Here is a 21,925-nt window from a genome sequence, read left to right as displayed (position 1 = left end):
CATTTATCAAATTAAGTCGCTTCGCATACCTGGTCGATCATTTCTTTCATCTGAAGAAGTTTCAGAGGAGACGCGCTGTACTCCGAACGCGTTGCTCCCAAGCGAAATGCACCGAGCACGAACCTTCTGGTTAAAATATATCCAGCGAATGGTCCATCCGGGGGAGGTGCAGCTTTTGCAGAATAACCTTCCTCTCTCGCGACATAGTCAATTAATTTCACTAAACCCATATCTCGATTCGGAAGGTCTGATTCGTGTTGGCGGGCGGCTTCGTCATGCGGCAATGACAGAAGAAATGAAACATCCTATCGTCCTTGCATCTCATCCTTTGGTGTCCCTCTTGATAGACCATCTGCATAGGAAATTATTACACGCAGGCCCTCAATTAACGTTGTCGAAATTGAGGCAAGAGTTCTGGCTTATACGAGCGCGTCCTACTGTTCGCCAAGTTTTATACAAATGCGTCACATGCGCTCGACAGCGTGCGACAATCCCGTCGGAATTAATGGGAGATCTTCCGTCAGCACGCGTTATTCGCTCAGAAAGAGCCTTTATACATTGTGGCGTGGACTATGCGGGCCCAATCTTGGTTCGAGCGAACCCCGGTCGCGGATATAAATCGGTAAAAGCATACGCTGCGTTATTTATATGCATGACCACTCGCGCGGTGCATATCGAACTAGTAGGGTCCTATTCAACCGATGCATTCCTCGCTTGTTATGATCGGTTTGTATCTCGTCGCGGTTTGCCCGTCACTATGTACAGCGACAACGGAACGACGTTCCAAGGTGCCGACAAAGAGATGACCACAGCGTTCAGAGCTGCAACACGCGATCCGAACTTTCTTAATAAAATTGCGGGTGACCAAGTCGCATGGAAATTCATTCCCCCGTCCGCTCCGCATTTCGGTGGACTGTGGGAGGCCGGGATTCGAAGTATGAAACAGCACTTGAAACGTGTTATCGGCGCTCACACCCTCACTTTGAGGAGTTGACCACGGTGTTATGTCAAATCGAAGCATGTATGAATTCACGCCCAATAGCACCGTTTTCAGACAATCTGGACGATTATACAGCGCTGACGCCTGGTCACTTTCTGATCGGAACCGCTATTACAGCAGTTCCGTCAGTAACGCTTCTCGATGTCCACGATACACGCCTAACTCGTTGGCAATTATTAAAGAAACTTTCCGAAAGTGTATGGAAGGCATGGTCGACGGATTATATTCACACGTTGCAACAACGTACGAAATGGCGCACAGCGAACAACCTTGCGAAGGTCGGTCGGATTGTTCTCCTTCGAAACCCGCTTGCCCCTCCGTGCAAGTGGGAACTCGCGCGGATTATAAAATGCCATCCGGGAGCGGACAATGTAACCCGTGTTGTCACGGTTAAAACGGCGAACTCGGAATTTAAACGGCCACTTGTAAAGCTGTGCTTTCTTCCAATAGAAATAAACGAAAGCGAAGCCTGCGATTCCGGAAATGCCAGCGAGGCACGGCCGTCGACTCGCTCTGCGACGGCGGGCGGCTGTCACTAGATTAAGTATCGTTATTTTTTTTTGCGTTGATTGTGTCGTCGGATGCGCACATCCGAGGCGGGCGGTATGTTAAGGTTGTAAATTAAGACGACAGTTAGGTCAAGATTTAATTTTATTCATTAATTTCGCTTAGTTTAAGAATCCCGCTTGACAAATTAACTCGTCCGTGAATGACGTCACAAAATCCTCGATCCTGGCGCCACGCGTGATCGCGTTGCCTGTAGGTGATCGATGGATCACTCTTGTTCAAAACATCGAACGTCGTACACGTGTCTCGCTTAATTCTATCAACGCGTTTATCGCTTGCTCGACTCCTAAAACGCAAAACTAATATTCGTTTCGCCTTCAACGTGTCGCGAGGAAGTTACACGCTTATCGAAACTACAATCGCGGAAGCGGAGCTAATAAAGTGATTTGTGTTATCATTGAGTGACAAATTTCGATTCTTTATTAAACTACCTTGTTCACAATCTTCCTGCATATCCTTGTCAGGATAGTTCCGGCGAAATTTAAAATTAGCGTTCCGCTACGAAACATTAGGAAATATTGGAGTGTTTCCAGTTACGTGGGACACACTGTATATACACATATGTTCATAGTAATTTTGATCTATTGTAGTGTAGTTTAGTTTTCTTGTACCACTATATTATGATTTAGTAGTAATATGGTTGTATGTGGGGTTTATTATTGATTAGTTTTCACCACGCGCTGTATTGCATCGACTTACCTGTATCAGTATTAATATTAATACCATACTTATCGGAGCGGTATTATAATCCAGTAACAATCTAATCTACTCAATTTATAACTATTTGAATTGTTTGATCTGCCTTATGGTTTATGCCGATTTAGGTCTCATGTGCTCCCCATATTATATCAGATGGGTATTCTCTACTCCTGTTATCCGTTAATTACACTGTACCTCCACTTCCATTGGCTGGCGTTAGAGCTTCCTGCAAATAGACTAGGATTATGATACATTTTACATTTAATACTATGGTTAATTTCTGATGTTAACTGTTCTGTCTCTTCCTATTATTCTCATTATGAGGTATATGTTGCTACTTATCTTTATTGATGATTTGCTCGCAATAATTTCTAATTGTTTTTTATTGCCTTCATTTGATCATTGATTGTACTCCATCATGTCCGCTTGCCAACCACGTTGAGGTTGTGGTCGCGTAAATGTTCCTGCAAGTAAATTTAAGTAACTTAATAGTTTCAATGAATGGTTTCAATTATTAGTATTACATTACGCTCACCTATTTATTTTCTTCCCAGCTTACTTTCTGGTTAAACCCTATATTCTATATTTTATACTATACCTTATTTACCTTTACCTCTGATAATAATTAGTAGCATTCTATGTTATGTTATGTTTGCTTCTCTTCTCTCATGGCTGGCTTGCTATTTGCTATCTGTCTGGCGACTTTATTTTACTTTACGGTTCACATCCTTGGTTTATTTCATTTCACATTTGTGGTTTACCTTGAGTTTAATTTTATTTGATTATATTGTGCGCTAGTGTTGAATGTTAAATATTCCTCTACTGCTATTTGGCTGCTCGGCTGTATGTATATATGTTTGACGTTTTAGGTTTTGGAGGTTTTGTTGGTCATTTGCTTATGTCCAGTTCACATATGCTCGCTTGCCTGCTTGCGTGCAATACTACTTATGTTTACTTCACAGTTTCTCACGTTCTCGTATTGCTTACTGTTTCTTTTACTGTTAACTATTCATTAACTGCTCTAGTGCATTAGATGCATTAGATGCATATATATATTTATTTCCCGTTGTATTTGTGATTTGATTTAACCAGTTTTAGTATGTTTAGTATGTTTAGTATGCTTATTATGACAGCTGTTATTGAATGTATGGGCTCCTCTATTCTATTCGTGGGCTTCATGTGCTTATTAACTCCTATTCATTATTCATTATTTATTTATTCATTCACTCATTCATTTATTCATTTATTTATTCACTTATTCTTTACTCATTATTTATTCATTATTTATCGTTGCATATTTGGGGCATTCGAAGCGCTACTCGAAGCGCTATGCTTGTCATGAGCGTGTGTGTGTGTGTGTGTAAAGTATGTATGGGACAGGTCATCGAGAATTGCAGCCTACCAAGATGTGGCACAATCAACCGGGGAAAGGACTCGCCCCGGGGCCTGGCTGTGCTGAAGAACAAGCCCTGTTAAAACAGGTGAACACATGGCGCGACCACCCGTTGAGCAGGAGCTCCGGTTCCTGGTCGTGGCTGAAGAAAAATGGCCTGTCCTCGTGGAAGGTCAGGTGGGCGTGATGACTGCAAGGATAAGCCACATCATCATTATCAACCAACCATGATGGACGAAGATGGACACGGCCAACTGTGGAGGTGTTCACTGGCAGGTGAACACATGGCGCGACTACCCGGAATGGGCTTACTTCGGTTCCTGGTCGTGGCCGAAGAAAAATCCTGTGCCTTACCGTACAGGTTGAAAATGTCCTACCGCTGGATCGGAGGTGCAACGGCGTGGATCCGCAGATTCCGCATGTGCCTAGTGCATGGCGCTTTTGCGGGCGCCCGCAATAACGCGAAATGCGTTGAAGTGCCGAAGCGTCGTTGTGGCTATACGCTGGTATTCCTTTATGAATTCTAACTAGTGAAAAGGTGCCGGCGGCACACGTTAGGGGAGAGGTTTTAGTGGGTAGTATGTCCAGCCTCGGGAGTGCCCACGCTGGGCTGCCCATCTAGGTCGCCTCTTCAGGGCTGTGGCCTACTCTTGGGCTAAACTCAACCCTTAAGGGTTGGGATGCCAGGTTGCCCCTTTCTGGCGTTGCCTCTTTGGGTTTGCCCTCACCTCACGGGCGCCAGGCTGCCCCTTCAGGGCGGACATGAGTCCCGCACTGTCCGGGTCCCCTCTAGCCGAATAGACGAAAAGGGGAACAAACCCGCGCGTGCGCAAATGCATTTTCTCTCCCAAGTGAACCAAAAAAAAAAAAAAAGGTTTCAGGCGGACCCACGGACCTGGCCAAGTGTACTGGCTGGGCGGGAAAGTGATACCCCGACGTGGCGCGTCCCCAGGTGGCGGATAGGCGAATGCTCGCCATGCACTTTTCGGAGTGCATGGAGGGTAGGAGTGAAATAAAATAGCCCCCGCGGACCAAACACCAAGGGAAGGAAAACCCATCAAAACCTCCCCTGTGACTGGGGGATAGAATACAGACACGGTAACGCCTGTCTGTCGTACAAGGCGACTGAAAGGGGGGCGTTCGCTGCTGTCGAAGTAGCCTCGCAGATGACCCGGGGCGATGCCGGTGGGATCTACGGATCCTGGCAGGGCCTCCCTTGCCGGTAAGGCCTGGGTGGGAGAGGCGACAAGGTGGCTGCAGCGTCGTTCAGTTCTCCAGGGGCCAGGCTGCGTGGCGGTCTGGGGCGGGTACCGAACCCGGAGTGCCCAAGCAATTACACCGTAACCCAGTGGTCACGTTTCGCTGGAACGGGGAGCATGCCTTCATTAGCCGGCCCGCGAGGATGACAACCGTTATAAAAAATCTCTAGCCCCAAGCTGCGGTACGCGGTAATGAGGCCGCCCCTGGAGTCAGCGCCATCAGTCTCTAGCGGCCAACCCCGGGGTATCTGGCGACCTCCCGTGTGTACTAGCCTTACCCGGGTAAGGCGGCTCTGCCCGGGTGGACCCACAGACTGACCCACTCGTGGGAACACTATGGATGACTTGAAACTAAAAACGCCAACAACAACAACAAACACTGGACGGGACGTACCGACGACGACTGCGGCTGTTCAACAGGACGCGAGACGGGAAACGGGCGCGGAGGATATGGCGCAGCCCAGCACTTGCAGGGTGACGGATGCGCGCCGCCTATCCGTCCGATTAACTAGGGCGGATGTGGAGTGGCCTCCCCTGAGGCCGGTACGAGGAGGGGCCGGAGTTTCCCCGGCGGCCTCTGATGCCGCCGCATCCAGAGAGGGTGAGGTGGATTTGGACTCGGACGAGTCACTCTCCTCGGCAGTATCTCTGGAGGCACGGCGCACGAGCAAGAGGGGTCGCCCGCCGACCACGCGCCAGTACGTGTGGCTCGCGGCGGCTAAGCAGAGCGTCCTGGATGTCCAGCGCCGGGAACTTGACCTGCTGGAGGAGAGGAGGGTACTCGATCCTAACGAGGACCCTGTAGAACCGAGTCGAGGTAGCAGGTCCCTCCCGGACCCTGAGGACCTGGCGGAGGAAGTCAAGTCCCCACGCGCGACTTTATTGCGCAGTCCTTGGAGTTCTTTCGCGACATCGACAAGGTCGCGGGCGTCTCCAAGGGACTGAAAGGGACATTTGTTCACAAGCTGAAGATGGCCTCCCGCTACCTTAAGGCCAACCACACGGAAGCGAGAATCAGCGCTGCACCTGCCAGGGCCGATAAAGAGGTGAAGGAGCTTCGCGAACAGCTGAAGCTGCGGGAGGAACAAGTGGCTGTCCAGGAGGCCCAAATCAACATCCTGCAAAATAGCCTGGCAGACATTACGTGCAGGGTCACTGCCACAGAGGTGCCGGCGCCTGAAGGCCCCGGTCCATTCAAAAGGTCGGCGAGGCCCGGCTCGCCGTTGTCTGGCGAAGAGGCGGGCAGGAAAAGGAGGAAGGACGCAGTCGAGCTTCCGACTTACCGTCTTGCCCGCCTGAATGTCCCGTGGTGCAACTCCCAATCCCAGCTGCTGCACCCGTAAAAGAGGAGGGGAAGGTTGGTGGCCTCGAGCCAGACCTGATGAGGGGATTTGCGGCTCTCTTCGAAAAGGGCCCGTCGGGGCTCCAGGCGGAGTTCAAAGCCGCTATTACAGCCGTCCAGCCCTCACCTAAGAGGGCGGAGGATGTTAAGCGGGGAGCTGCGGCTGCGACCATCCCCACTGCATCGAGGAAGGAAGCTAAGAGGCGGGTGCGGAATAGGACCCTGCCTACCACGGAGCCGTTGCCGGGGCCCTCCTCAACACCCGACTAACCGGCATCATTTGTGGAGGCTAGAATGGCCCGGATTGTCGAAGAACATCGGAGGACGGCGGATGAGACCTGGGTGACGGTGGTCGGCCGCCGCGCTAAAGCTGCAGAGAAGAAGGCGGCAGCGGCCAAGGGCCCTCCCACCCAGAGCTCCAAGGTGGTTGCGCAGAAGGGGCAGAAGAGAGGAGCGGCACCGGCGGTTAAGGGCCAAGGGGCCCAACCTGCCAGGCAGAAGGCCCCCCGCCCTCCTCGTTCTGCGGCGGTCACCATCAACCTAGCTGCCGAGGCTAAGGTCTCATACGCCGAGACCATGCTCATGGCCCTGGAGCGGGTCAAGTTGGAGGAGCTGTGCATCATGGCGTTGATGCCCAGAAGAGTTCGGACCGGTGGCTTGGTCATCGAGTTACCTGGGGAGGACAGGACGGAGAAAGCTGCCAGGTTGGCTGACCGACTCCGCCAGGTGTTCAGTGGCACCGAGGTGAGGTTTTCCCGCCCCATAAAAATGGGCGAGGTTAGGGTGACCGGTCTTGACGACTCGGTCACCCCGGCGGAGGTGGCGGCCGCATTGGCCGCTGCGGGGGGTTGCTCCGCTGAAGAAATTGAAATGGGGAGATTCGCACCTCCCCCCAAAGGATGGGGACTGTCTGGGCGAGATGCCCTCTAGCGGCACTCAAAATGTTATCCCTCTCAGGGAGGGTTCTGGTCGGGTGGTCCTCGGCCAGAATACAGGCGCTACCACCGCGGCCATTGCAGTGCTATCGCTGCCTGGAAAGTGGGCATGTTAGGCAGCGATGCACCTGCGAAGCTGATATGTCCGACCGCTGCTTTGCGTGCGGAGAGTCGGTCCACGTGGCCAGCAAGTGTAGCTCCACGCCGCGGTGCCCCCTCTGTGCGGACCTGGGGCGACCCGCGGGGCATCAATTGGGGGCAAAAGGTTGTGCCCCCTCCTCCTCCCAGAGGAAGAAGAAGAGTGCCGTTGAAGGGGCAGGAACAGCCCCGAAGGAACAGGCATCAAGGACCAAGCCTGCGGAGTCGAAGAAGGGGGGCAAGAAAAATCCCCCTGCCAAGTCGGCGAGCAAAAATGCCGCGGAGGCGGCTCGTAAGGCCTAGGTATGAGGCCCAAGGGCCCTATACTTCAGGCCAACTTGAACCACTCGGCCAGGGCTCAGGACATGTTGTTCCAAACCCTGGCCGAGTGGAAGGCTGGGATGGCGGTGATCGCAGAGCCGTACCGAGTCCTCGACAGACCAGATTGGTTCGGGGACGAGGACGGCTCCGTAGCGATTATTGGCACCGCAGTACCCCCACACCCCACCCCATTGGAACGGGGCCTGGGGTTCGTCGGCGTGCTGTGGGGTGAAATAGCGGTGGTGGGGCTCTATGCCCCGCCCAGATGGCCTCTCGCGCAATATGAGCAGTACCTGGACCGGGTGGGGGACTTTGTCTCCCGTTGTGCCTCCCGGCCAGTGCTAGTCCTCGGGGACTTTAATGCCCATGCGTCACTTTGAGGCTCCCCGAGGACAAACGCGAGAGGCAGGGCGGTCGTAAATTGGGCGGCGGGGCTAGGACTCCACCTGCTCAATGAGGGGTCCGTTAGCACCTGCGTGCGTGCCCAGGGGGAGTCTATACTCGATTTGTCTTTCGCGACTCCCCTGGCCGCGCGTATGGTGCAGAGATGGAGGGTTGTTGGAAGAGGCGGTCACACTTAGTGACCATCTATACATCCGCCTCGACCTTACCACCACCGCCCGCCGCCCCTGTGGACCACCATCGCTACGATGGGCGCTGAAGAGGATGGACGAGGACGTGCTGATGGCTGCAGCCCTCGCCCTGGCCTCGCTGGGAACACCTGCCGGGCCGGTCGCGGACATTGGGGAGGAGCTAGAATGGTTCCGGGGAGCCATGAAGGCGGTGTGCGACGCCGCCATGCCCCGGGCCAAGAACCTCCCCAGGCGGGCCGCCTATTGGTGGACGGGCGAAATTGGTGATCTGAGAAGAGATTGTCTCGCATCCCATCGCCAGTGGCAAAGGGCCCGCAGAAGAAGGACCTTCCGCGACCCAGCGAGGGAGGAGGATCTGTACGGGCAGTACCCAGTTTTGGAGACTGCCCTACAGGCAGCCATCAGGGAGTCTAAATCCCGGGCATGGGACGAGCTCCCATGGGGGCGCCCATACAAAATGGTGATGGGCAAGCTTAAGCCCTGGGCGCCCCCGGTCACGGAGAGCCTCGACCCCCAGTTTTTGAGACGGGTAGTAGACACTTTGTTCCCACGAGAGAGGGAACACACCCGCCCCCCGCCGGCCCACGAGAAGGTGGATTGGTCCGACGAAGTGGGGGTCACGGAGGAGGGGCTGTCCGGTGCGATTAAACGGTCAGGAGCCCGAAACACCGCTCCGGGCCCCGATGGTGCCTGGGTGAAGGCTCTACGCGTCCTCGGTCCGAGATTGAGACGCCTCTTCAGCGCCTGCATTAAGGATGGAGTCTTCCCAGAACAGTGGAAGACGGGGCGGCTAGTCCTCATCCGGAAGGATGGGCGACCTGCCGACAGTCCCTCGGCCTACCGGCCCATCGTGCTGTTGGACGAGGTGGGGAAGTTGTTCGAGCGGATTCTGGTATCCCGCCTCGTCCAGCACCTGTCCCAGGCGGGTCCCGACTTGGCGGAGTCGCAATATGGCTTCAGGCGGGGGCGCAGCACTATCGACGCAATCCAGTCGATGCGCTCCCGCTGCGACTCGGCCACGTCCCGGGGAATGGTGGCGTTAGGCGTTAGTCTAGACATCGTCAACGCCTTCAACACCCTGCCTCACGGGACGATAAGGGGGGCGCTCACACGCCACAAGGCGCCCCCCTACATGAGGAGGATCGTCGGCGACTACCTCCGGGACAGGAAGATTGTGTACAGGGGCCGGGATGGCCAGATGCACGAGAGGGACGTGGACTGTGGTGTACCCCAGGGTTCTGCGAAAGGTCCCACACTTTGGGACCTGGGGTACGACCCGGTCTTGCGGGTCGAGCTCCCGACCGGTGTGAGCCTCACGGGCTTCGCGGATGATACGCACGTGTTGGCCGTCGGTCGAGGGTGGAAAAGGACTAGCAGCCTAGCCGAGATTGGCGTCGCTGCCGCTGCCGCGGGGATCCGGCGGCTGGGGCTTCAGCTAGCTCCCCACAAAACCGAGGCAATGTGGTTTTACTCGCCTCGGCGTGGGGTTGCGCCATCGCCCCAGTCGGTGGTCCATGTGAGTGGAGTCGACGTCCAGGTGGGGAAGGGCCACAGGTACTTGGGCCTCCACCTGGACAGCCACTGGCGCTTCGGGGAGCACTTCGGTCGTCTGGCCCCTAGACTAGACAGGGCAAGCAACGCGCTTGCCCGTCTACTGCCCAATAGGGGGGGGCCCAACGAGAAGGTTTGCCGTCTCTACGTGGGGTTCGTGCGGAGCATGGCCCTCTATGGTGCGCCCATATGGGCGAACGCCCTGATGGATTCCCGGCGCAGCCAGCAACTGCTGCGCCGGGCTGAGAGGAGCATAGCCATCAGGGTAATCAGAGGTTACCGCACGGTCCGCTACGAGGCGGCGATGACCCTGGCTGGGGTTGTCCCCTTCAAGTTCCAGGCGGAGGGCGACGCCAAAATCTTCTGGCGTCTGCGTGCTCTTCGTCTGGACTGGATCCCGGCAGAAGAGATGACCGAAGCTGTTGCTAGGATTAGTCGCCAGGCCCGGCATAGAGCCCTGGGTCGGTGGCGACGCGAGCTCGTCGAGAGCGGCGCCACCGCCCAGCGTGTAGCCGGGCGGTCCTTCCATTGCTCAAGAAATGGAGGGACCACGGCCACGGAAGGCGCACGTTTAGGACCACACAGGTGCTCACAGGACACGGTTGTTTCGGTGAGTTCCTGCACTGGATACGGGCGGAAGGGACGGCAGCATGCCATCAATGCGGGGCGGGGCGGGACACCACGCAGCATACCCTGGAGCACTGCCCAGCGTTTGCGCGGGCCCGTCACGCCCTGCGGTGCGAAGTTGGTGGTGATCTCTCGCCGGCGGCACTTGTCAAAGAGATGCTCGCTGGCGAGAATCAGTGGAGTGCGTTGACCGATTACTGCGAGACGGTCATCCGTGTCGGTGGGCCGTGAAGATGTTACATACCAGGCCCAACCGCCCCCAACGGGGAGAAGAGGATGGGGGGAGCACCCTCTCCCTCTGAAGAGGAGATCTGTGGGGGGACACCAGTCACCCACCGGATGAGGAGCAGCGGGGAGCGGCGAACGCCCCTCCCCCAACACCGATCGCGCGGCCCCGCGATACTTATCCGGGGCCGCATGGCCGCAGGAGGGCGGGGCTGGGGCCTCGGTCCCTATTGCACGCGGCCCGAGGAGTGCCGGCATCAGGTGTGGCCCCCGATGGCGGCGGAAGAGGGCACGTAGGGGGAGGGCCAAATCTAGACCCTCCCCCGAGCAAGGCGGCGTCAACGCGCCATGGGTGTTTGGGCCCCGGTGTTGTTCGTCAGAGGTCCCGGGGCCCTCCCCAACACACAGTGTAGGCCACCGTGGGGGTTTTAGCTGGTAAAAATCCGGCACTACCCTCGGCTCCTCTCCAGGAGGGCTGGGGGCGTCTTTCGAAGATTTTCCCCACGTAAAAAAATAAGGTTTCAGGGGGAATGCATTGTGGATCTGGGCTGGGCGTCCCCTGTGGCCGGGCGCGTGGTGCAAAATTGGAGGGTGGCGGCGAGGGAGACGCTGAGTGATCATCTGTACATCACCTTCAGCTACTCCCTCCCCGCCGCCCCCAGGCCGGCGTGTGGCCCGCCACTGCGTCGCTGGGTGCTGAAGAGGCTGGACAAGGACGTGCTGATGGCCGCAGCCCTTGCCGGGCCGGTCGCGGACGTTGAGGGGGAGGCCAAGTGGTTCCGGGAGGCGATGACCGCAATATGCGACACCGCCATACCCCGGGCCCCGCGCCTGCCCCCCGGAGGGCGGTGTACTGGTGGTCGGGCGACATTGCGGATCTCCGATCCGAGTGTCAGCACGCCCGGCGCCAGCGGCAGCGCGCCCAAAGGGCTCGAGTCCGCGACCCGGCGAGGGAGGATGTGCTGAGGGGCACATACCAGGTCTTCGTGGTAGCCCTGAGGCGGCCATCAGGGACGCGAAATCCCAGGCGTGGGAGGAGCTCCAGGGCTCTCTGGACGAGGACCCGTGGGTGCGCCCTTACCGGATGGTCATGGGCAAGCTCCGCGCACGGGCGCCCCCGGTCTCGGAGAGCCTGGACCCCCAGCTGCTGACGCGGGTAATAGACACCCTCTTCCCCCGTTCCAGGGGAACGTCGCACCCGCGCCACCAGCAAAGGCCGGCGGACCCCGTCGCCTGGTCCGCCGACCTGAGGGTCACAGAGGAGGAGCTGGACGATGCCGTCAGACGGCTCGGGGCCAAGAACACCGCCCCGGGCTTGGACGGCATCCCCGGCCGCGCCTGGGTTATCGCGTCCGGCGTCCTAGGTCCGAGGCTGTGCCGCCTCTTCAGCGCCCCACAGTGGTAAAATTTCTAAGTCTAGGTGGACAAAAATGATATTTCTGAATTAATTCAAAATGGATTTGAATGAAATGATGTATTAACATATATACTGGAATAAATAATTTCAATAATAATATCTCAGTCTTTCCTTTGTTTCACCCATTATTACCATCCGAATGTCTGAAGCTGCAGTGTATGCTGTAGGCAAATTTCTCCATGGTAATAAACACGCAACAACACAACGTGTTATTAATTGAAATAGTTATATAAAGTGAATTTTTTTATTACACGTAGCAAAATGGAAGGTAAGTAAATATAAAATTAATCCACATTTCCTTTTTTCACCTTAAAACTTATAGAAAGATGTAAATTAAATGAACCGCAATTGCAACCTTTTTTTTTACTCAGTGAAAAGTAATATAAGGTTGTTACGTCGCGAGCGAGTGATGATGATACGGCGCACGACGTACAAATAAAAAAAAGTTTAATTCCTGATTGATACGCGGATGAGAACGGTATTTTCGCTGCCACCAGTCCCGATCGCGCTCAACGATGTTAGGTCGTTAACGATCGGAACAATTAAAAGAATCGTTTAATTTTTTTATAGTAAGATCCTAAAGTTGTTATATTGAGTTCGTCAATGCTCTAGTCCCATACGGGCCCCTTGTGCGAATTTATGCAAAGATGGTTAGCGTGAATGTTAGGAAGGAAGTGTGTTAAACTAAAATGAATCGAAAACTAGTTATGTGTAACAAAAGAAATATAATTTCAAAAAGTAAAGCATAGACAGTAAATGAAGTGGTTTACAAAAGTTCGAGCTGTTGAAAATATAGGAAAAATGCAATTTAAATATATGTTTAACTAGATCGGCGAAAATAGAGCGGAAATTTAAAGATGATTCGAGCGGCGATTTCGATGAACAATTAAATAACATTGAGAGGAAACGGTCCCAAGGGGAAAAACTTCCAGAAAAAACGGTATCATGGGCCGCCTTTCGTTATAACCAACGGAATTATTGTTAAAATTGCAAAATATTCTTCGATACCTTAATAAAATGTTGAACAGAACGATCTTGGGGGAAAACTTCCAGGCCACGCGGTTTAAAGATCGCCCGTTTTGCCTCACTATATCCAGATTCGTCGTAGTGGAGAAAATGAAATAAATAACTCACCAAGCTCGTTGTAAAATGATACACGATAATAAGTTTGAATATCTTAGCGGTTGCTGGTGTAGTCTGAAAATCTGGAAGGCGAAGAAAAGATGAGAACTTTGTCACACGCACTACGCGTTCGCGATCGGCCTTTCGACGGTATTACGATTACGGAAACGAAACGACAATTGCAAGATTATTACAAACGACGCGACGCGGAAAAAGAAAATATATTAATTATCGAACGATTTAAAAGCAAAAGCAAAAAGATAGAAAATGAAAAGTATGAAAGGAATTTAACGTATTCGTAAAGTCTTTTGCCGCGGAAAACGCGAACTGCAATCTCCCGGCACTCTGCCTTTTTCAGGACTTTACCGGGCAGCTAATTACAACGATTTTCGCACGACAACTCTTGCTTAACGAGAACACGGGCTCCCCGTCACGTACCTCACGATTTTTCGACGAAGAGTGATTTGCCTCAGTCAAGCGATCGTATCTCAGGGTTCGACCCGCGATCATGGGCCCAAAGTGGGGACATCATTTGGCAAAGCAGGATACGTGTCGAAGGGGAAGGCCCGCGCGTATTGCTTTCGTCTAGGCGCGTTTCCCGAGTTCTCATCCCTTCTTGACCTTTCTTCTGACTCTATCTTCCTTAAGCTATCTCTTTCTTTTACCCCTCTAACGCTACGCGGATTTCACGCGTCGGAATTCTAAAGTTTCTAGAATGTTCGAATCTGTTACGACTTTAATTGTTTGAATTTATTAATTAAGGAGAGGCTTTTATAGATGATATTTATAAATGATATTTCGGTAACGAAGAACATTTGCCCTTTTATAGATGATTAACTTACTACATTGAATAACTAGTAATGAATAACGCGAAATTTTCCGTTCTTATTTGTATTCCGGCGGTTTACGGAGAAAGGCAATCGATATTCATAATTATTATCAGATCGCGGATATATGCAAATATGTTACTGCATTTAATCGTTATTTGTTCCGCATACATCAATTTTTAATGGTTTTCGTATTTTCTAAACGCTCTACGTTTAACGTTTAGTTCATTGTCGATGTTTATTGCCTTAGTCGACCTTCGCTTGGAAGGTTCTTGAACATCGGTCGACAATTTCAAACCTCAGTGGTTGTCGCGCAAACCCTCGCATTCTATAGTCATTCAAACAGTTTCATTCCGTTTCATGCTAGCTGTTTCGATCTTAATTGCATTCATTCTTTGTCGAAGAGTCGGCTGACGCATGCTTCGCAGGTAGGAGAGGTATCTCGCTAGCAGGGTCGAACAAGAATTTTCTTTGAAACGGCGCGGTTAGCTGGGAAATTTCCAGGTGGGTCGCACTGCTTAACCGCGCGGCGAAGGATGTTTATGATACCTCTCCCTTAACGGTTTTGACTTTCGAAGTTTTAAACTACGCAGTTTCGACTAGGCAATTACCCCAAGGAAAGGTTGACTTTGTATTATTTGAAAGAGCTAAATATAGCCTCCTCTGTGTGCCTCGCCTGGGATTATTTCCAAGTGCTACGCACTGGCGAGGTACACAAACTTGGTATACTAACGATCAAACTATTGAAACTAATAAGAGAAAGGAAAAGAAGAATTATTATTTAAATCTCAAACCCCTTTCTTGTGCTCCTCGTGTGGAATATTTTCAAGTGCAGCGCACTCAACGAAGAGGCACAAGTTGGAGGAGCGCGGACAGGATACGGAAATGAGAAAAAATCAAGTAAAATGCCCTTCCTTGCGTCTCCCGTAGGGGAATTTCTTCCAAGTGCAGCGCACAAGACGGGAAGCGCAAGGTCGGGTTATTGAAAAAATTAACCCGGACGTAACAAGGTTATATCTCGACTCAAGCATGCTCAAGCTGTATAACTGTTTTATATTGTTTCTATAGGAATTACTTAACAATGCCCAAGAAAAATTAGCTGCTACAATCTGCACCTTACTGAGAAATTATCAATTTCAGGTGCATACGCAATTTCGCGGAAACACTTGTTCGATGTATGGCTGAACGAATCGAAGAAAGAGGCGAAAATTTCACAACTTATTTATCATGTTTTAAATTATTTTAATATTAATGAGGTTCGAGAGAATATGGAAACCGTTATAATGGACCGTATTAGATAATTAGCTTATATTATGTCCCAAAAATGGACGGAGAGCCACCGCGTGAAAGAAAAATTTATAAAAATGAATTCGTTGTGGTTGGAAGGTTTCACATACTTTCCTGAATTACAAAAAAGTGAGACAGAACAGCAGCCTTCAACATCTAAAGGTCCTGGTCGCCCTAGAAAAATATTTCATGAAGGAAGTGAAAAAACCAAAAAACGCCGAATACAATCATTATTAGAAACATATAGTAATGACGAAATTGTGTATGCTACACAAGTAAGTTTAACATCGGAAGGAAAGCGTGATGCTGCTTTTCTAGCGAAAACAGCAGCATGTAGATCTCCTGAAGGGCGAAGGGTAAAACGAATGAAAAAGAATTTTCAAACTTCACAGGTTAAACCAGAAAAAACTTAATAAGGAAGAAGCACTAGCTGCATTTTTAGATGGGAAAATGACGAAACGGGCATATGAGGCGGTACAACAACGTTTAAAAATGCATGGTTTTAATGCGTTTCGTTCGTATCCTTTTGTTCTCGAAGCAAAAAAGGAATGCTATCAGGACGAAATTAAAGTTACGGAAATTTCTGCTGAGGTGACGTTACAATCTATCATTGACCATACCATTAAACGAATTTGTAAGGTACAAGAACCAGTGTTACACCACGCAAAAGACAAACTGAGTGATATTGAAATTATATTCAAATGGGTATGTGATGGTACCTCTGGCATGCCTAAGTATAAACAACGGTTCAAAGAATCCAATGAAAAACAAGAAGACAGCTGGATGTTTGTTGTCCTCATTGGTACCATTACAAATGTATTATAAAGAAGATGGTAATAAACTAATATTATGGCAAAACACGACACCATCGAGCACTAGATTTTGCAGGCCAATAAAATTACTATTACAATCTGAAAAATCTGAACTAATAAAAGCTGAAACAAAAAAAATAGAAGATGCAATAAAAACATTATCTTCCACAAAATTAATGATAGCAGCGAAACCAATCGAAATAAAACCAATTCTCGTTTTTACTATGGTTGATGGTAAAATTTGTAACAGTTTGATGAATATGTCTACTCAAAAATGTTTTATATGCGGGTGTGGACCACGTGATATGAATAAATCGATTAACTCAGCTACATCCTCGGTCGTGATCGATCCAACAACTTACAGGTTCGGACTATCCCCTCAACACACAAGAATTCGATGCTTTGAGTGCTTGTTAAAAATTTCATATCGTTTAGAAATCAAACAAAAAACAATAAAATCAGAGGACAAAGAAAAAGTAGCAAAACGAAAGGACAAAATACAGAAGAGATTTTGGAATGAAATGGGTCTGCTAATTGATATTGTGAAGCCTGGTTATGGTACTTCAAATGACGGGAATACGGCTCGTCGATTTTTTGAAAATCCAGTGCAATCAGTTGCTATAACAGGCATAGATCAAAATTTAATAACCCGTTTTGGTATATTGTTACATGCTATTTCATGTGGATATGAAGTAAATGCAGATAAATTCGAAAAATATGCCACAGACACATTAAAAAAATTTGTACAATTATATCCTTGGTATCTCCTCCCACCAACCGTCCATAAAGTGCTTGTGCATGGCTCTGACGTTATTAAAAATACTTTGCTACTGTTCGGGATTAAGCGCGCGCCAATTTAAATTAGGCAAAGTTATGCCAAACGCCGAAAAACCTTCGGCGTTGTCAGCGCGCTCACGATTATAAAAAACCGCGACGCGGCGACGATCGTCCTATTCTGTTTCGCTATTCACCAGAGCAAACAGGTATTCCAAAGTATTTTGATCACGCGACTAATTCGCCTTGTATTTCGACTGAAAGTACATTTTATATAAAACCGTTTGCCTTTACTAATTAAAGGCTTTACAGTGTGAAGTGACTTAACACTATTTTTTTTTTTGTTGATTAAATTATATTACGTACGTTAAAAGTGTATATTAACATTATTAAACTCCTTCCTTCCTTACTGAAACTAACGGTATTTTGCCCAGAAGAAAAAGTTATTCTCTGCGCGCAACAAATGGTCCTTCGAGCCGGATAGTAAGGAAATAAAGGAAGTGCAGTGCCGCATAAAAACAATTAAAGCAGTGTGGTGAACATTAAAATCGCGAAAGTGCAAAAATTTAAGCCGGATTAAATCGGCAGAACAAAGGATTTTGCACGTGTCGTTCGAACTCAACCGACATCGCGACCTCCGCCGATAAACATCGGAGGACGTTCACGCATTTCGTTCCGCGAAAACAGTGACGTGTTCGTTAAAGTTCACCTTGCGGTTAAAGTACGTTTATTTTTCAAAATCGTAATATAACAATATCATGGATCCGTTAATCCGTGAAAACAAAGTGCACGCACGTTTAATAAGTAATGCACTCAGCAATTTTAAAAAACTGGGGAAGGCTAATCACACCCCTGCTGTGATTCGCGGACGTCTCTCTTTGCTGAAGGACTACTGGAACAAATTCCAAGCCACGCACATCCAGATTGAGGTTGCTGCAACTGAGGAGGAGACCAGGACAAATTCCTACTTCTCCGAGGACATCTTCGGCAATACGGAAGCGGCCTTCCTCTCTGCCCTCGACGCTCTAATGGCAGCTTTACCTGCGGACAACGAAGCAGCAAGTAACCCTTGTAACATAAGCTCCGTTTCTTGTCATCGCGAATCCGCGCCGTCTGTCAAACTCCCACGCATTGAATTGCCTAAATTCTCCGGGGATTATACAGAGTGGGAAAACTTTAGAGATCTCTTTCACGCGTTAGTGGGTTCAAATGAGTCGTTATCCGACGTGCAAAAGTTGCACTATTTAAAAGCAAGTTTGACCGGTGCAGCGTCTCTTTTGTTAAAAAATGTTTCCACTTCCGCGGCGAATTACGAAGCTGCGTGGAGGTTGTTGACAGACAGATACGCGAACGAACGCGCGCTCATAAATGCTCATTTAAAAATGTTATTCGACTCACCCCCGATCGGATCTGCCGTTTTAAACGATCTAAGAAGCTTACGTGATAGATCTCGCGCCGCTTTAACGGCATTAAAGAATTTATCGCGTCCGGTCGAATACTGGGACGATGTGCTCATTTTTCATTTTGTCCGTAAGCTGGATAAAGAGTCCCATCGGGAGTGGGAGATGCGTATGGGCGAAGACGAGTTGTATCCATCCCTCGCTGATTGGGATGCGTTTATAAATGTACGTATTCGCACCTTAGAATCGTTGGCGTCTTCGCGCGGTGAAGAAAACAGCTCCTGTAAAGGTAAAACAGGGCCAATTAAAACGGTTAAAGCTCATTAAATACGTCTGAAACGCAATGTATTGCGTGCGGATCTGATCACGCGTTGTTCCGATGTGACGTGTTTCGCGGACAATCAGTCGAGCAGCGTTTGTCTCTCGCGCGCGAACACCGGCATTGTTTCAATTGCTTGCAAAAGGGTCATTTTCCGGCGGCCTGCTCTAGCAAACGTCGTTGTTCTATCTGCAAAGGGCGGCACCACACCCTCTTGCATTCTGAACGTAAACCCGCGATAAATCAAACGGGGAATAAAAGTCGCGAATCGACTAATAACGCGGCATCACAAAGAATTCAAAATTCGAGCACGGCAACGCACACCGATGATAACACGGATGACACTTCAGTGTCAGAGCCGGTAAACACGCATTGCGGTTCCGCGTGTCGCGAAAAAGGAGTTGTTCTCGCTACTGCGTGGGTCAAAGTCGGCACTCCTGGAGGTCGACACGCTATAATTCGCGCGTTAATCGATCCCGGTTCGCAAGGTACCTTTATTCGCGAATCGGTTACTCACGCGTTGCGCGCTCCTCGCCAACACGCACACGCATCCGTTACGGGTATCGGAGCCGGCACAACGGCAACAGTACGATCGTCTGCAAATATATTATTGCAGCCGTGCCAGGGTAAAGGGCCTGTGATTCCTTTACGCGCGTTTATACTTAAAAAACTGACGAACTACCGTACTAATTCGGTGTGTCAGTCCGACAAATGGACGCATTTACGCGATCTCGAGTGGGCCGACCCACTCTCTAACAATGATGCTCCCATCGAACTTATTATCGGGGCAGATTATTACGGCGCGATTCTACTTGAAGGGCTTCGTAAAGGCTCTCGTACAGAACCGGTCGCGCAAAATACTATTTTTGGATGGGTGTTGACTGGTCCCATTCCGTCTGCTGATCCTCATGCAATGCAAGTGCATGTGCACTACGGCGACATTAACGCCGAAATTAACGATACGTTCAAGATTCTGAAGGGTTAAAAATGCTTGGCCTTCTTTGGCAACCTAACACGGACGAATTCCGGTTTAAATTAAAAATCGATCTCGCGAATACGGCTAATCCGACTAAGCGAGTCATTTTATCCACCGTAGCGAAAATCTTCGATCCGTTGGGTTGGATCGCTCCAGTTGTAATCGTAGCCAAGATTTTTATTCAAAGGCTATGGGTGGCCAAGCTTGATTGGGACGACCCGTTACCACTGGAGTTGACCAAACAATGGCGCGAATATGCAACGGAATTTAACGCATTACCGAACGTTTTCATACCGCGATGGGTCGGGATCGGTAATGATTCCCTGCATTACGAAATTCACGGCTTTGCAGATGCCTCTCAAGACGCGTATGCAGCCGTAATTTATTTACGCGTAACCAACGTCGCGAATGAGACCACGGTACATATATTGCTTTCTAAGACTAAAGTAGCTCCATTGAAGCCACTCACAATTCCGCGTCTCGAGCTATGCGCTTGCCTAATAATGACGCGTTTGATCGAACACGTGCAAGTTACATTAAAACTTAATAATTGCACGGTGTACTGCTGGACCGATTCCACAGTATCACTCGCGTGGATAAATAAGCAACCGAGCGAACTAAAAACATTTACTGCGCATCGGGTCGCAGAAATTCAAAATCGCGTGCCTAACGCTATTTGGCGACACGTACCTTCGGGTCATAATCCCGCTGACTGCGCCTCTCGTGGTCTATCGATGTCACAGCTTCTTCAACATACCCTTTGGTGGCACGGCCCTTCCTGGCTTATACAAGCTCCTAATGAGTGGCCAGAAAGTAAGCCTACGGTCCCGAAGGAAGCTGAAGCAGAAGTTAAAATTAATATCAGCATGTTACACGTTCAATCGGAGACGGAATGGGATCTGCCAATGCGCACATCTTCATGGCGAAAACTTTTACGCATCACCGCGTACGTTTTCCGATTTACCTCGCGAAATAAAGGGAATCGCTATTCAGACACGGTTATTACCGCGGCTGAGATCCTCGCGGCGCGTAAATTCTGGATCACGTACGTCCAGACTCGGCATTATCGACGGGAAATAGCGGCTATGCTTAAGGGCGAATCCCTGTTAAAAGCTAGTCCGTTACTTCGGCTTAATCCGTTTCTTGGCGAAGATGGTACTGTCCGTGTTGGCGGGCGGTTGCGCAACTCAGAACTTCCGCAACGCTTTCCGATAATATTACCGGTGCATCGAATCACCGAACTCATCATCACTGATTGTCACGAGAACACGTTACATGGGGGCACGCAGTTAATGTTAAATGTTTTACGGCAAACGTTTTGGATCGTCAACGCGCGACGGCTAGTTAAAGGCCACATTCACAAATGCGTCACGTGCGTGCGTTGGCGGGCGGTCACCGCAAGTCAACAAATGAGCGACTTACCTGCGGTGAGAGTCACTCCATCTCGAGCGTTCGTCCATTGCGGCCTGGATTACGCAGGACCGTTCTCTGCTCTCGCGTATCGTGGACGTGGGCAAAGGGCGCAAAAGGTTTACATCGCTCTTTTTGTTTGTTTGGCGACTCGCGCTATCCACCTCGAATTGGTGCGCGATTACTCCACTTCAGCGTTTCTAGCAGCATTTGAACGCTTCACGTCTCGCCGCGGATTGCCTACGAATTTATATAGCGATAATGGGACTAATTTCCAAGGCGCTAATAAAGAATTAATGAACGCGTTTAAACAAGTAACGGCAGACACTCACCTTCGTTCGCGTTTAGCTGCCGATTATATCACGTGGCACTTTATTCCGCCGGCAGCTCCTCATTTTGGAGGAATCTGGGAGGCAGGGGTCAAAAGCGTTAAGACCCATCTGCGACGCATGCTCGGCGATCGTACGCCTACTTGCGAGGAACTAATTACGCTCCTCTGCCGCATCGAGGCATGTTTAAATTCACGCCCTTTGGCTCCTTTACACGATGACCTCGAGTCATGTGAGGCCCTCACTCCAGGTCACTTTCTCGTGGGCGCAGCATTAAATCTGTTCCGGTGCCATCAGTACTGGAAATTAACGAGAATCGCTTATCGAGATGGCAACTCGTTCAACAGCTCACGGAAAAGTTCTGGAAAGCATGGGCTAACGATTACTTACACACATTACAGGCGCGATCGAAGTGGTGTAGTCGCGTCCCCAACCTCAAAATCGGGGACTTAGTTCTACTCAAGAGCTCGACGCTTCCCCCGGAGAAATGGGAACTAGGTCGAGTGACCGAATGTCATCCTGGTAAAGACGGCCTCATTCGTGTAGTCACCGTAAAGACTGCACATTCGCAATATGTACGTCCGATCGCTAGGTTATGTAAG

At 50.2% G+C, this 21,925-nt stretch overlaps 1 protein-coding gene across 1 annotated transcript; it reads left to right on the top strand.

The window, feature by feature from the left end:
* Positions 1-17,647: 17,647 nt before the first annotated feature.
* On the top strand, positions 17,648-18,616 carry LOC123989172. Its single transcript, XM_046289850.1, has one exon. It carries the CDS (start codon positions 17,648-17,650, stop codon positions 18,614-18,616), a length of 969 nt encoding a protein of 322 aa, XP_046145806.1.
* Positions 18,617-21,925: the final 3,309 nt, after the last annotated feature.

Source organism: Osmia bicornis, unplaced genomic scaffold, assembly GCF_907164935.1.
Source record: "Osmia bicornis bicornis unplaced genomic scaffold, iOsmBic2.1, whole genome shotgun sequence".
NCBI classification, from domain to species: Eukaryota; Metazoa; Arthropoda; class Insecta; order Hymenoptera; family Megachilidae; genus Osmia; species Osmia bicornis.
This window is presented reverse-complemented; position numbering and strand designations above follow the sequence as displayed.

Bases quoted from the DNA above. Each gene is read 5' to 3' on its own strand.
- LOC123989172 (XM_046289850.1), top strand. From the start codon at position 17,648: ATGGATCCGTTAATCCGTGAAAACAAAGTGCACGCACGTTTAATAAGT.